The sequence below is a fragment of the Sorex araneus genome, chromosome 6 (genome assembly GCF_027595985.1).
Source record: "Sorex araneus isolate mSorAra2 chromosome 6, mSorAra2.pri, whole genome shotgun sequence".
Classification (NCBI taxonomy): domain Eukaryota; kingdom Metazoa; phylum Chordata; class Mammalia; order Eulipotyphla; family Soricidae; genus Sorex; species Sorex araneus.
The window spans coordinates 159,641,800-159,654,871 of NC_073307.1; the positions used below are offsets into that span (position 1 = coordinate 159,641,800).

At 69.1% G+C, this 13,072-nt stretch overlaps 1 protein-coding gene across 2 annotated transcripts; it reads right to left on the minus strand.

The window, feature by feature from the left end:
* Positions 1–138: 138 nt before the first annotated feature.
* On the minus strand, positions 139–12,474 carry RAB3IL1 (RAB3A interacting protein like 1). Of its 2 annotated transcripts, XM_055143453.1 has the most exons (11): positions 12,326–12,474; positions 6,427–6,649; positions 5,971–6,066; positions 5,818–5,895; positions 5,366–5,587; positions 4,859–4,990; positions 3,655–3,783; positions 3,448–3,560; positions 2,527–2,626; positions 1,915–1,981; positions 139–1,067 (listed from the first exon to the last, which is right to left on the minus strand). In XM_055143453.1, exons 1-11 carry the CDS (start codon positions 12,334–12,336, stop codon positions 985–987), a joined length of 1,254 nt encoding a protein of 417 aa, XP_054999428.1. In that variant the 5' UTR covers positions 12,337–12,474; the 3' UTR covers positions 139–984. The 2 variants fall into 2 exon arrangements, with proteins under 2 accessions (XP_054999428.1, XP_054999429.1); XM_055143454.1 differs by lacking the exon at positions 4,859–4,990.
* Positions 12,475–13,072: the final 598 nt, after the last annotated feature.

Genomic DNA, 13,072 nt, shown 5'->3' on the forward strand with positions numbered 1-13,072 from the left:
CAACAATCCCTTCAGGATTGGGGTTAATCCCAAGCACGAGGGCAGGCAGGGAAAGGATTTGGTTTCATTCCTTCAGATGCCCAAGCGCTGGCCGGGGACCCAGGACACAGGAGCGAAGAAGGCGCGTGGCCGCCCAGCCCCTGCCGACAAAGCCTTCCTTTATTAAATAGAGATCGAGTTACATTCCATTCAGAAGAGGAAGTGGGACACAAGGAGGGCCGAGGAGGGCCGGGTCGACCTGGGTCCAGGTCCTGAGGGGGCTGTGCCCAAGGAGGGGTGAAGGGCCCCCCCCACTCCCACCCCGCCCCCTCCCCGCCCACCTCAGTCCAACACGCAGGGCTTGGCCGGCCTCCGCCCCTGCCGTCTGAATGGTCACCCTGGCGAGTGGGCGCCCGGCCCTATCTGTGCTTCGCGTTGGAGGAAAAGTGCCCAGAGCTTTCCAGAGGAGTTGCCCTGGCGCCTCTGGGGCTCTGGCGGGGGGGAGGAGGAGGAGGAGGAGGCAGGTTGGCTGGATCCAGCAGCCCTGCTGGGTCCTCCCAGCGCCACTGCCCAGGGCGGCCCTGCCCACTGCAGGGGCTCTTGGGGCTGCCCCTCGGGGAGATCCCCGGGAACAGGGCGAGGGACGGTCACAAGGGGGTGCTGGTCATCCAGGGAACTGAGGTGGGCAATCCTCTGAGGGCAGGGAGCAGCTCCAGTCCGGCGAGGGGTGCTGGCTGAAGTTGGAGGTGCGGGGGTGGGCTGGGCCCCCTCCTAAACACTGAGCTCTTTGGTCTGGGGAAGGCGTCCTGGTGGCCGTCGTACCACTGCGTCAGAGACTGGCCACCGCCGTGTGCTGGTGCCCTGGGGTGGACCGGGGGTGGCCGTGTCCTCTGCTGCCGGCTCAGGGCTGGTTCCTGAGCCCCGACTCCCCACGTCGGTCTGTCCTTCCATCCTGGGCAGATGCTGGCTACGGCCCAGAGCGCCCTGCGGGGGCCGGGGCCAGGCCTAGGCCTCCTGGGGGAAATAGCCCAGCTTGGCCAGCGCCATCTCCTTCCGCAGCCGCGTGACCTCCCAGAACATCGGCTCCGCTAACAGAAACACAAAAGAGGGGGACAGTGGGTGCCCACTCCCGCCTGTGCCCAGGGGCAGGCCGCAGCCCAAAGGCGGTCCGGGGGGCAAGGTCGGAGCCCCCCCACACCTCCCGGCGCTGCTGCTCTGCGACAGAACCATCAGCCCCGGGACCAGGGAGGAGGGGGCGCTGGGGGCCCAGCAGACCCTCCCCAGGGATGGCAGGGGTGCCTGTGCCCAGGGGACCAGGAGGCAGCCACAGGGGCAGGGGTGGGGGGCGCAGGGTCACAGGGGACACCCGGCCGCCAGGCCTGCGGCAAGGAGCTGGTCCCAGGCCCTGCGGGCTGGGAGAGGCTTCTGGGAAGGAGAAATCAAGCGCGGGCCAGGCCAGGGAGGCCTCCGGCTGGCTTTTCCTGGAGAGGCGGGGCAGAGCCGATTCTCAGTACAGCTCCCATCCGAGAGCAGGAGCCCTGGGCCGCCCGCGGACAGCCGGCAACGCAGCCGCCGGGGCGGAGGCCCGCCTGGGCAGAGGGCCCGGGTTGGAGTCGGGGGCGGGGGGGGGGGGGGGGGGGGGTGGTGCGGGGAAGGGGACTGGGGACCGCCGGGCGCCGGGAGACCACGCCTCCTGCCGGGCCGGCCTTGGCCCCGCCCCCGCCGGCCCATGTCCACAAGCCCCGCCCACCTGTTAACTCCTAGGCCCCGCCCCCTGCCCCAGCTCCGCCCCCGGCCGCCCCGCCTCTAGCCTCGCCCCTGTTGGCCCGCTACGGCCCAGCCTGGCCCGCCTCTAGCCCCTCCCCCGCCATCCCGCCACGCCCCCGACCGCCCCTCCAAGGCGCGCCGCTCCGCGGGCCACCAGGGGGCGCTCACCGTCCTGCCGCACCAGGCCTTGCTGGATGTAGCGGATGTAGGTGAAGAAGTTGCACACGGCGGTGATCTGTGGACGCAAAGCGGGCGCGGGAAACGCTGTGATCCGCCGGCCCTCTCTCTGGGGGTCCCCCCCACCCCCGACTCAGGGCAGAGTGGACGAGTCCACCATCCATCCCGATAGCCACATTAGGCTCCCGAGCGCAACAGGACTCCTCACCGCGCCTGGGCATCTGGCGGGCACGCACGGTGCCAGCAGGACGCCAGGCCCGTGTCCCTGCTCCGCGGACAGTCCCCCCGAGGACTGTGGAGGTCACCTAAGGGGGCCGCCCACCCTAGGGGCCTGCGGGCTCTCGAGGCTGGAGACCCCGGGCAGTCTGGGCTCTACCAGGCAAGGCGGGCGGATGCCAGGAACCCACGGGGCACTGCTGACCGACCGACCTCGGGGCAGTGCCCACTAGGGCTCCTGTCTCCAGCAGCCTGGCTGCACCTTCTCTGCCCCCCATCCCGCCCTGGCCGGGCCGGGCCTAGGCGCTGCCCAGCAAGTTGCGCGTCCATCCTGCAGGGGGCGCTGCTCAGGGCCGGCGCGGCTGCCCCTCGCCATGGGCCACTCACCCGGGCGCGCGAGGATGGCGAGATGTAGTAGTGGCTCTCAGAGTCGCCCAGCCGGATGCGGTGGCGGCAGGTGCGGGCCAGCCCGCTCAGGGCACAGGTGCTGGGGGAAGAGGAGGGGCCGCTGGCACAGCTGGGCTCCCCCAGCCAGCTCAGGAGCGTCCAGGGGGACCATTGAGGGGGCCGGCGACCCCACCCCCAAAGTCTCCGCGCAGTCCTCTGGGTGGACCTTCAACCCACACTGGACCATGGGGCAGGCAGTTCGGTCCATCTTCTGCTGATGACCCTTGCTCTCGTGGGGGCCCCGGCGCAGTGTCCCCCTTTCCCACTGGGCAGATGTCAGTCTGTCTGTCTCCCGTCTATCTGGTCACAAGTGCCCTGCAGGGCCCTCAGCTCCTCCTGACCTTGCTAGCTGGCCCTCCCCTCCCCCAATGACAGGCAGTGGCCCCTCCACACCCCGCCCCTGCCCTCCTCGTCCTCCCAATGACCCCACCAGGGTTTGCCCTGGACGTCACCATGCAGGAGGGGAGGGGAGGGTGGGCAGCGGGCAGGGGTGCTGGCCTCCAGGACGGAGGGGACCAAAGTGTCCCCTCTTCACGTGACTGCAGGAACTGGCCTTGTGGGGCCCAGGCCCTCAGCTCCCCCGTCCCCTGCTGGTGGGGTCCCCAACACGCCTCAATTCTTCTGCCCCAGGCCTGCCCGCCTGCACAGTGCTCCATGGCACAGTGCTCTGTAGCCAGGGGGACCTGGGTTCCGATGGTCCTGTCCAGGGGGCCAGGAGCAAGGGTCCCCTACTCTGCCTGGCGACCCCCCCCCCGGAGCCCGCTGTGGGGGAGGAGGGGTGCCTCGGGCCCGCCAGGAAGAGGGGACGAGCCCCGTGACCCCGCACTCCTCCATCCTGGGCGGCGGGGGTGCTCGGCGTACTTGGTGCTGCCTCGCTCCACGGTGGCCACCTTCACCGTGGGCAGTGCCTGCGGGCCCACGGGCTCGATGGTCAGCGTGTTGTCCTCCACGGCGGCCCGCACCAGCGCCGAGAGCTACAGCACACGGGGGCCGGGTGAGGGGGCCGAGGCGAGGTTGGGTGTGTGGGGGGAGGCCCACGCCCCTGCCTGCTGCCCACCCTCCCCTCACCTCCTGCATGGTGAAGTCCAGGCAGGGGCCCACGTCCTCCCGGTACACCCTGTCCAGGAAGGGGGACGTCCTGTCCAGGGTGGGCGTCTCCCTCCAGGCCTGGAACTCGGCAAACAGGGTGGTGTCCACCTGTGTGCAGGGAGCAGCGGGCTCAGGGGCAGCTGGCACGGCGGAGCCACGTGGGCCACGGCAGGGGACCCCCAACCCCGACTCCCACCCGCCCTGTACCCAGAATTCACACCTGGACCCAAGGCTTAGTCCTGGGGACCCTCATCCCCAGTGACCCCGAGGGGCCCACCGGGCCGCGCAGGTACCACAGGGCCGCGCAGGTACCACGGGGCCATGCAGGCCCTGGCACCACACGCACATGTGCGTACCCAAGGAGGGACACGTAGGTCACAGGTGCATGTGGGTACCTGGATGGCAGTGAGCGCCCCAGGCAGGTGTCGGCACTTAAGATGCAGATGCCCGAGTAGCGGCTCAGGAGACGGAGAGCCGTGGGCGACACACGGGCCAGAGACACAGCGACTCTGGCACACACAGGAGCAAGTACACAAGCACGCTATAGATGCACACTGGCATGTTAGTATACACGGATACTCCAGATGGACACAGCACCCCCAGGGACCATGGGTGGACACAGGAAACCCAGGCACAGAGGTGTCCCGAGACCAAGCAACCCAGAGAACACAGGAAGTGAGGGTCACTCGGGGACCCCAGAGACACAGTACACACGGGACAGGGAGGGGCACACAGAACCACGCACACGGAGGGACACATTTGCCCAGAAACATGCAACACACAGAGGACAGACACAGAGGAACACAAGGGCCCAGGCATACAGAGGAACACGTGGGCACATGCACACGGGAGGGACACACGGGCCAAGGCACACGGGAGGGACACACAGGCCAGGTACACACGGGCCCAAGGACACGGAGGGACACACGGGCCCAAGGACACAAAGGCCCGGCACACGGAGACACACATGGGCCCAGGCACACAGAGGGACACACGGGCCCAGGCACACGGGAGGGACACACAGGCCAGGTACACAAGGGCCCAAGGACACGAGGGACACACGGGCCCAAGGACACAAAGGGACACACGGGCCCGGCACATGGAGACACACATGGGCCCAGGCACACGGAGGGACAGACTCCCATGCACGAGAGGTTCCGGGCCGGGCCTGCAGCGCCATTACCTGACGGGAAAAGGAGAGAGAGGCAGCAGGCGGCTCCCCGGGCGGGCGCTGCCAGGCCGGCTCGTAGGTGAGGAGCACTGCCCTGCTGGGGAGCACACAGAGCAGCAGGGAGAGGAGCGGGGGCAGCCCAGACTGGGGGGGCGGGGGAGGGCAGACAGACAGGTGCAGAGACAGACGGGACCGAGATGTTAGTATCCGCCCGGCGCTCAGGGGCCGCGGGGGGCTGGCTGGCGCCTCCTCCTGAGTTCAGAGACGCGGGATGGCTGGAGTCGGGCAGAGACCCCAGGACGCTGCGGCCGCCACGGGGAGGGGGGGGGGCGGACACACCGGCCGGGGAGCAGCCCTGAGCTGGGCTCACCTGGACCCATCGAGTACCCCTCGGCCCCGCAGGGGCGGGAAGGCCGCACCCCCGCCAGGGGGCGCCCGGGAGCGCCCCGGGCTGCTCCCGGCTCCTGCACCCCCCATCCCCCACCCCCACCCCCGCCCACCCCCTGCGCGGCCCCTCACCTCTCTGCCCTCCTTGTCGTTGGCGGCGGCGGCGAGGCCGTGTCCCACGGCGGGGCACGACCCGGCGGGGCAGAGCGCGCTCTTATGGCGGGAGTGGCCCTTGCGGGGCCCGGCCTTGGTGGGGCTCAGCAGCTGGGGGTGCAGCTCGCGGTTGGGAGAGGCCGGCGTGGACGTGATGACCAGGGTCTTTAAGGCCGTCACCTCCGCCTGCAGCATGTCGATCTGGCCGCGGCCAGGGGCGCCCGTCAGCCCCCACCCTGGCGGGGACCCCGGGCACGGGTAGGGAAACTGAGGCCCCGCACGGCGCCCCGCCTTCCCGGAGCCCCAGGTGATACTGTGAGCGCCCCGGGAGGCGGCTGGACGCCCAGACCCTGGGGTCACCCCGGAACCGCCCCCCTGGGACTGTGCGACTGGCGGGGGGGGGGGCGTCGGGGGGGATTCGGGGGTCCCACCTTGCCCCGCGCCTCCTTCAGCTGCTTCTCGGACGCAGCTTGCTTCACGTTGGCCTCGCGGACCATCTTGTGGGCTTCCTGGGGGGGAGGGGTGCGGGCGTGAGTGGGCGTCCGGGAGCCCCGCGCCCCCGCCCCCCGCGCGCCCGCACTCACCTCGAACAGGCTGGCCGTGAGCTCCTCCAGCTCGCGCTCCAGCTGCTCCCGCACCCGCGACAGCCGCTCGCACTCGGCGTCCTTGAGCTTCAGCTCCTGCGGGGCGGCCGGCTCAGCTCGCGCCCGGGCAGGCCGTCGGGGCGCCCCAGCTCCCCCAGCTGCCCCCGGCACCCCCAGCCCAAGGCCCCGCGCCCCGCAGCGCCCCGCACCCCCAAGCACCCCCAGCCCAAGACCCCGCGCTCCGCAGCAGTGCCCAGCACCCCCACAATGCCCCCGGCATCCCGCGCCCCGCAGGGGGTTTCGCAGCGCCCCCCAAAACCCCCAGCACCCTTACAGAGGCCCCAGAACCCCGCGCCCCCAGCGCCCCAGAGCACCCCCTCAGGGCCCCCAGTGTCCCCCCACGCTCTCCAAAGCGCACTCCAGCACCTCGTGCAAGCCGCAGCCCCCCCCCCCCACCTTCTGGGCTCGGTGCAGCTCCTCCTTCAGGAACTCGGAGCCCTTCTCGCGGATCTCCATGGAGGAGCTGCGCAGGCGGGACACGTCCAGGGGGGCACCCGCCTGGCCATCCTCCCCAGGGGCCTCTTCCCGGCCTCCTGGAGACGCCCCGAGGCTCGGGCAGACGCCCCCGCTCTTCCAGGCCGCAGCGACGCCCCGCTGGCCCGCGTCCGACGGCGGCTGGCTGTGGGGCAAAGGACAGACCCAACGTGGGTCCCCAGCCGGCCCCAGGGACTCCGTCTACCTACCTGTCAGCAGGGTCACCTGAAAGGGGCGAGGACCAGGGCTTCCACCGGGCAAGGACAGATTCTGGGGTCCTTGTTAATCGATGCCTGGGCCACACTGTGGTCAGCTGTCAGCGGACACTGCAAACAGTGGACACACAGCACACAGTGGACACGGCACACAATGGACACAGAATACAGTGGACACCCAGCATACAGTGGACACGACACAGTGGACATACAGCACATAGTGGATATATAGCACACAGTGGACATACAGCACACAGTGGACACTCAACACACAGTGGACATGGCACACAGCAGCCACTTGACACTCAGCACACAAGAGACAGACACGGGGACACTCGGCACACAGTGGGGACAACATACCATGGACACAGCACACAGTGGATACTCAACACACTCAGACACACAGCAGACAGTGGACACAGCATGCAGTGGCCCCTCAGCACACAGAGGACACTCAGCATAGGGCAGACAAGGCCCACAGCGGACACCTGGCACAGTGGACACTTGGCACACAGTGGGCATGAGTGGGTGCTGGCTTGTTCTGTGGTTACCGCAGGCTCCGCCCACGCAGGGCTGCCCGGGGCGGAGGGACCCACTCCCCACTCCCTGTAGCCCAGCTTGTGCGGGGCGTCCCCAGCCCTCCTGAGACTGGGCCGAGTGTCCCTTCTCGGCTCAGGCTCTGCCCCTCGCTGCAGAGGTGGAGCCCCTGGGGGAAGGGTGGGAGGCCAGCCTCTACCCCAGCCTCCCGCTCCCCTTGCCACCCCCCCTCTGGGCGGCCAGGCAGAGGGGCGGGCTTGGCGCTCTGGTTTGTGCCGAGGCAGCATCTCTGGACTCGCTCACTCAGCACAGCGGCCGCCTGAGACAGCAACTTCTGCCGCCCGCAAGGCCTGCTGAGGGGCGCTGAGGGGCGCTGAGGGGGGCTGAGGGGGCTGAGGGAGGCTGGGGGGGCTGGGGTCCTGCAGGGCCACGGGCCGAGTGACAGCTGGTCTTGGGGCAGGCCCAAAGCTCCCCACAGATGGGACCGGGGGCGCAAGTGCGTGCGTGTGCATTCATCTGTGCATGTGTGAGTCTGCACATGTGGATGCCTGACCCTGCATGCATGTACATGGATGTCTGCATGTATGTGCACGTGTGCATGCAGGCAAGCTGTGTGCCTGTCTCCATGCAAATGTATGTGCATGCGTGTGCATGTGTGTGTGCACACGTGTTGTGGGTCCCGCCTCAGGGCTAGGCTGTAGGGCCCCAGGGGCTGGGGAGGCCCCTTGGGTTGTCCCAGGGAGACGGACCCCCCCAAGGAACCAGCTCCCAGGAGGGGTGCCAGGGCTGGGGTCCAGCACACAGGTGGAGTCCATGCCTGGCTCAGCCCTGGGCCCACTGTGCCCTGGGGGCTGACCCCAAGTCTGGCTGCCTCCAGGGGAGGGGTTAGTGGAGGAGTCTAAGGGCCCCCTTGCAGCCCCGCCCCCGTACACACCCACCTGCGCCCCTACCCAGTGCCCTGGAGCCCGCGTGGGGACAGCAGACTGGGGTGGGGGGTGTGGCTGCCTCGGCAGAATGAACACAAGGTCCAAGACAGGCTGGGGTCTCAGGGCCCCCCCCACCTCACCCCAGCCCGGCCAGCCTCTCCCACAGCGGGCTTGGCCTTCGAGGTGGGCAGACTCCGGGGAGAGTCTCCTACGGTCCCCAGCCCAGCCGGCCCCCACCATGTCCACCCTGGTGAACCCTCAGCCAGGGAGGGGACGTAGCAGCCAGAGCCTAGGATGTGTCCCCCACCCCCAGGTGAAGACGGTCAGACCCGCCTCCTCCCCGGTCCAGGTGCCGCAGGCCATGAGGTCTGGCCAGCGGGGGCGCTGTGCAAGCAGGAGCCCCCACGAGCAGACCCCCCCCCCACACACACAAACTCCCACCCAGCAAGGGTCCCTGGGGGGTCCCTGCTCCTCCAACCCTGCAGCCTCCCAGACCTGGGGGTGGGAACTCAGTCTGAGGCTGCAGGGCGAGCAAGCCCCTCCCCTTTGGGGCTGCCCCCCCCACCAAACAGTGCCCAGGAGGCTCTGCAGGGGCCCCAGGGAAGGGGGGGTCTGTTGGGGGCGCAGGATGAAGGCAGCAGGAGTGGAGGTTGGGGTGGCTCCTCAGGAAAGGGCCCGCTCACTCCCTTCCCCAGGAAACCCCGAGTGGGGGCCCAGGACCACCCCTCTCTCCACTAGGCCTACCCAGGAGGGCCGCACTGCAGGCATCTGGCATCAGAGAGGTAGGCGGCCCCCCAGGGTCCTGCGTGCACCCATGGGGGTCCCCCCTTTCTCAGCCCTCCTGCGCCCCATTAGACGCTGGTGCTAGGGGCGGCCAGGGCTCAGCCAGCATAGGACAGCGGCCAGCGAGGACAGCAGTGCGGGCAGCCAAGGCCGCGGGGAAGGAGCCCGTGGCTAGAGGGGGTCCCGGGAAGTAGCCTCTGGGGGGGCTCTGCAGGGGTCCAGCCGGTTCCCTGCACGCACATGAGCCCCAGTACCTCGAGTCCCCGTGTGCCGACCTCACCACAGCTGCCCCGAGCTCGGCGACAAGGGATGGTGACGGGCACCCAGGCAAGGACACGACAGGCTGGGGACAGAACCCTAATCCAGGCATGTCCCCAAGACCCGTGCCCGCAGAAGCCCTGAAGGCAGAAAGGGGGCGGACAAACGCTTCAGAACAGCAGGGCCTGGGGCCGGGCGGTGGCCAACCTGGGAGGGGCTGACCCAGGTTCCATCCCGGGCACCCGTACGGTTCCCGAGCACCACAAGGAGTGATCCCTGAGCACAGCCAGCTGTGACCCCCCAAACAAACAAAATAAGCGAAGTTGGAGGATCTTTCTTGGGGCGGGGGGGGGATGGGGGGAGTTGTACCCCCAGCTGTGAAGCAGCCACACCCAGCTGGGTCGGGAAAGGAGATGCAGGCATCAAAGGTCATGTGGGGGGGGATGGTGGGAGCACTGGGGGTAAGGTGGGAGCACTGAAGACTGGGTGGGGGCAGGGGGGACATAGGTCATCAGAAAGGATTGTGGGAGCACTAAGGGGGCTGTGGGAGCACTGGAGACCGCTCACTCCCTTGAGCACTAAGGGGGCAGGGAGGAAAGGGCCCTGATGAGCTCACGTAACTAAAAACCCAGGGAAAAGTGAAGCCAGGCAAGGCGCCACCCAGGGAAGGAGAAAAAAACGGGTGAGGAAGGGGAGGTGGTGGCCAAGGGGGCACGCCAGGCCCGAGGGAGTGGCCACAGTCTCAGGCTGGACTGGGGGCTGCGGAGGGGGATGGGACAGCAGGAGGCAGCAAGCAGGGAAGGTCTCAGAGCACAGGACAGTCTTACACTCCCATGCCGTACCCAGCGGCCCGCCACGGCCCCCACCACTCTATAGAGGTTCACCACGGCCCCGCCCCATGCCCTGGCCCGCCCCATCCTCTGGCTCCGCCCCCAGCGGCTCACCACGGCTCCGCCCCATCCTCTGGCTCCACCCCCCAGCACCTCGTCAAGACTAGGCCTTCATCCCCAGTGGCTCGCCCCGCCCCGCCCTCTGGCCCCGCCCCAACAGGGCATCAAGGCTCCGCCCCCACCACCAGCAGCTCGCCATGGCTCCGCCCCCACCCCACCCCCATCTCCAGCATCCCATCTCTTGGTCATCTGGCCCTTCCTTCCGCATGCCTGTTGGGCGCGGATCCTGGGCAGAGTCGGAGCAGTCTAGGCTGGGTAGGGCAATGAAGGCCTGAGCCTGGCCTCGAACAGGTGGGAGAAATTCAAGGACAGCAGGAGAGATCCGTGCCATCCATATAGAGCAGGAGGGGAGGGCTTCTAGGAGGTGGTGACAGTGACTGCGGCTTCATCCCTTCCCAGCAGCTACCTACTGGATCTTGTAACTTTACTGTTGTTCTTCTTATTATATCATTTCTCAGTGCCAGGGATCAAGCCAGGGCTCACACTTGGAGGGCAAATATTCTCCCCTGGAGTGACATCCCCGGCCCCACCTGACCTTGACCCTGACCAGATCCCGCGCACCCACCGCGTCGTGTACACGACGCTCACTCAGCCCGCAGTCCCTGCGATTCGGGGCGCAGACTCCTGCCGAGAAGCTGCTGCCGTCTCCCACAGCAACCCGGATCCACAGGGGAGCCCTGAGCCACCCTCAGTCCCAGGGACCTGGCACCGCCTTGGCCACACAAGTACCCCAATGCCAACCTCACCCCACCAGCTCGGGACAGGCTGAAGGTGTTCGGGTGGAGGGGGGCAGCCCCGCTTTAGGGGAGCTGCCTGTGTCGGGGCGTTTGCTCATGGAGTCCCTGTGTGAGGCAAGAGACAGACTTGCTCAGGCGGCATCCAAGCCGGGGAGAGGCTCGCGGGAGTCCCAGCTTCGATCCCTGGCACCCCAGGGTCATCGAGCACTGTTCCAGGAGTCACCCCTGAGCTCCATCCGGTGTGGCCAAAACAAACACAAAAGCTGTGTTCAGAAGAAGCCTGACTCAGCCTCTCGATATACGTATTTCCCCTCCCCCTCAGGCTTTCCGCCAGCCCCGAGGATGAACCTACTGTGCGCTGGGCCAGGTCCTGGGGAACCCGTGCAGAGACGCGCACGCCTGGACCGAGCACAGCCCAGCTCCTACGGCCCCCGAGGGCAGCCCACTGCATCCTGGAGGGCCTGGAACTGGGCAGCAGGCTGGCTGGACTCCCTGTCCAGGGCTCTCCGGCTCTGTCCTTGAAGGGAGCACCCTTGGCGCTGGGGATCCGGACCCGGGGTCCGGCCTCCGCCCCCCACCTTCCTCTGTCTGGGTCACTCCCCTCCCACAAGAGGTGAAACCAGGGCTGTGACCCGCTTGCGCCCCCGACCCTAGGGGGCACGGCTTCCACCAGGCCGGGAGCACTTTCCCTGCAGGGCAGACAGCCAGCAGCTGCAAAGAGGACAACTCCTCCTCCTCTTCCTCCTCCTCTCCCTCCTCCCCCCTCCACACCCCCTCCCGAGGCCCTTCTCTCAGCACCCGGAGCCCGGAGAGACAATCCAATGACTCCCCGCGCAACCCCCCACCGCCCCGTCCCACTCTCAGACTTTGCTCGCGGCATCCCAGCCTGCCAGGGACCGCCCCCCCCCCGTCCCCATCGGGCCTGATCTTACAGATCTGCACCCCTCCCGCCTGCCCCCTGCCCGCTCCTCCAGGAGCTGACCTTTCCAGACCCCCGGAGGAAATGTTTGTCCGGTTCCCCTCCCGTCGCTCCATCCAGGCCAGGGAGAGGGACCCCGGCCCCTCCCCCGCTCTCCTCCCCAGGCCGCCGGAGTACACCCGGGGTCCACCGGCCCGACCCGGGCTGGACGCAAGTCCCTGCCCCACATCTGCGCAACTTGCGGAGCCGGCGGCTCCGTGGCCGGCGCGTCCGGCAGCCCGCGGGGGGCGGGGGCGGCTGTCCAGGACTTGCTCGGGCTGGCACTCCTGCACCCCCATCCTTCGTGCGCCCGGCGCGGCGGGGGGTGGCCCGGCGCTGCGCTCCCCCTTTCCGCGTCCGCCGCGGGCTGGGCTGGGGGCGCGGGGCACCTCCTGGTAGCGGGCTGCAGGCCCGCCGGAGACCCCCCACCCCCACGCGTGCGCGCGCCCCGACCTACCCGCTCCACATCGCGCCGCCGCCTGCCTGGGCCGCGCCGTGTCCCCGCGCGCCGCCCCGCCGCGGGTCAGCCGTGCCCGGCGGCCAGGGCGCCCGAGCGGCCCCCAGCCCGGCCCCGGCCGGCCCTCGGCGAGTCACGTGGCGGGGGGGGGGGCCCAGGACACGTGCCCGGCCCCGCCCTCGGGCGCCGCGGGGTGCGCGCGCTCGCGACCCGCCACCCGCCCCGGGACGGTGCGGCCACCCGCGTCGGGGCGGGGCCCAGCCGGGCATCCCGGGCCTCCCGCAGCCCCCGCGGCTCTCGCGGGCTTCCCGCGCCCCCTCCTCGCTCCCTCACGCCGCGCCCCGACTTCCCCGACTTCACTTCTTCTCGGCTGTCTTCTGTTCCCCCTCCCCCCAGCAACCCTGCCCGCGGGAAGGGGACAGGGCCCGCCTCCCACCTCTGAAGCCCCCTGTACTCGCGTCTCCTCCCCCACCCTGGAGTGTCCCCTTCTGCCTTGCCCAACAGCTACTCCCAGGAACAGTGCTCCCTCCCCTGGCCTCTTGCAGAAGCTTCCTGAGTCCTGAGCCAGGCTCGCCCTGTCCCCTGCTTTCTGTCACCTCTCCTGAGGACACCTGGGGTCCCCTCAGCTCCAGCCCCGGCTGCATTGGTGAGTGCATCTCCCTATCTCTTCCCTCTAAAAGGCCTGGGGTTGGGGGCTGGCAGAACCCCCAGCCCTCCTCCTCCAGGCCCGTGTGGACACGGGGACCC